The following is an 885-nucleotide window of genomic DNA, read 5'->3' as shown; positions in this document are numbered from 1 at the left end:
AAAGGGTGGGAACGTCCGTTGGTTATGGAATTCTTTAATTATTTTCCCGCAACCGAATTTCTTCAATGACATTACACCAGTGAATCATTTCCCTTCGTTTCCATGTGCAAAATATTGCGCGGTCTGGGAATTATTCGGAATGACAGTAAATGGGGGGAATATGCGCTGTCTTTGAATTTCTTTAATTATTTTGTTGCACCCGCATGTTCAGAATCACATTACACGAGTTAATCATTACTCTTTGTTCTTGTGTGCAAAATATTGCCCTTTCTGGTAATTAGTTGGAATGACACTAAATGGGTGGAAGATTTGGTCCTTTTCCATTTCGTCAATCATTTCCTCGCACACACATTTTGGGAATGACATTACACATGTGAAATTATCGTTCCTTTTCTTGTGGGTAAAATTTGCTCCCGTCTGGTAATTATTCCGAATGACACTAAAGGGGTGGAACATTGGGTCGCTGGCCATTCTTTCAATTATTGCCTTGCACACAGATTTTTGGATTGACCTTACACGTGTGAAATTATTTTTCCTTTTCCTTTGGGGAAAATTTGTCACCGTCTGGGAATTATTCGGAATGACACTAAAGGGGTGGAATAATTGTTTCTTTTTCCTTTGTTCAATTATTTCTTTCCACACACACGTTGGGCATGCCATTACACAAGTGAAACAGTCCTCTTTTTTGTTCGGTGCAAAATGTTGCCCTCTTTGGTAATTATTCCGAATGACAGTAAAGGGGTGGAATATTCGTTGCTTTTCCATTTGTTCAATTATTCCCCTGTACACAAATCTTTGGAATGACATTACACGGGTGAAATAATTTCCCTTCTTCTTTCGGGAAAAATCCATCTCCGTCTGGTAATTATTCTGAATGACAGTAAT

The 885-nt window shown here is 38.5% G+C and overlaps 1 protein-coding gene across 1 annotated transcript; it reads right to left on the bottom strand.

The window, feature by feature from the left end:
- Positions 1-71: 71 nt before the first annotated feature.
- Positions 72-471, bottom strand: C922_05503 (hypothetical protein; the record flags this gene model as incomplete). The annotated part of the gene is made up of 2 exons (XM_008821074.1): positions 72-123; positions 239-471. The coding sequence occupies 2 exons, from the start codon at positions 469-471 to the stop codon at positions 72-74; spliced, it is 285 nt and encodes a 94-aa protein (XP_008819296.1).
- Positions 472-885: the final 414 nt, after the last annotated feature.

The sequence above is a fragment of the Plasmodium inui genome (genome assembly GCF_000524495.1).
Source record: "Plasmodium inui San Antonio 1 unplaced genomic scaffold supercont1.84, whole genome shotgun sequence".
Lineage (NCBI taxonomy): Eukaryota > Apicomplexa > Aconoidasida > Haemosporida > Plasmodiidae > Plasmodium > Plasmodium inui.
The sequence above is the reverse complement of the archived record's forward strand: the minus strand, read 5'-3'. Positions and strand labels throughout refer to the sequence as shown.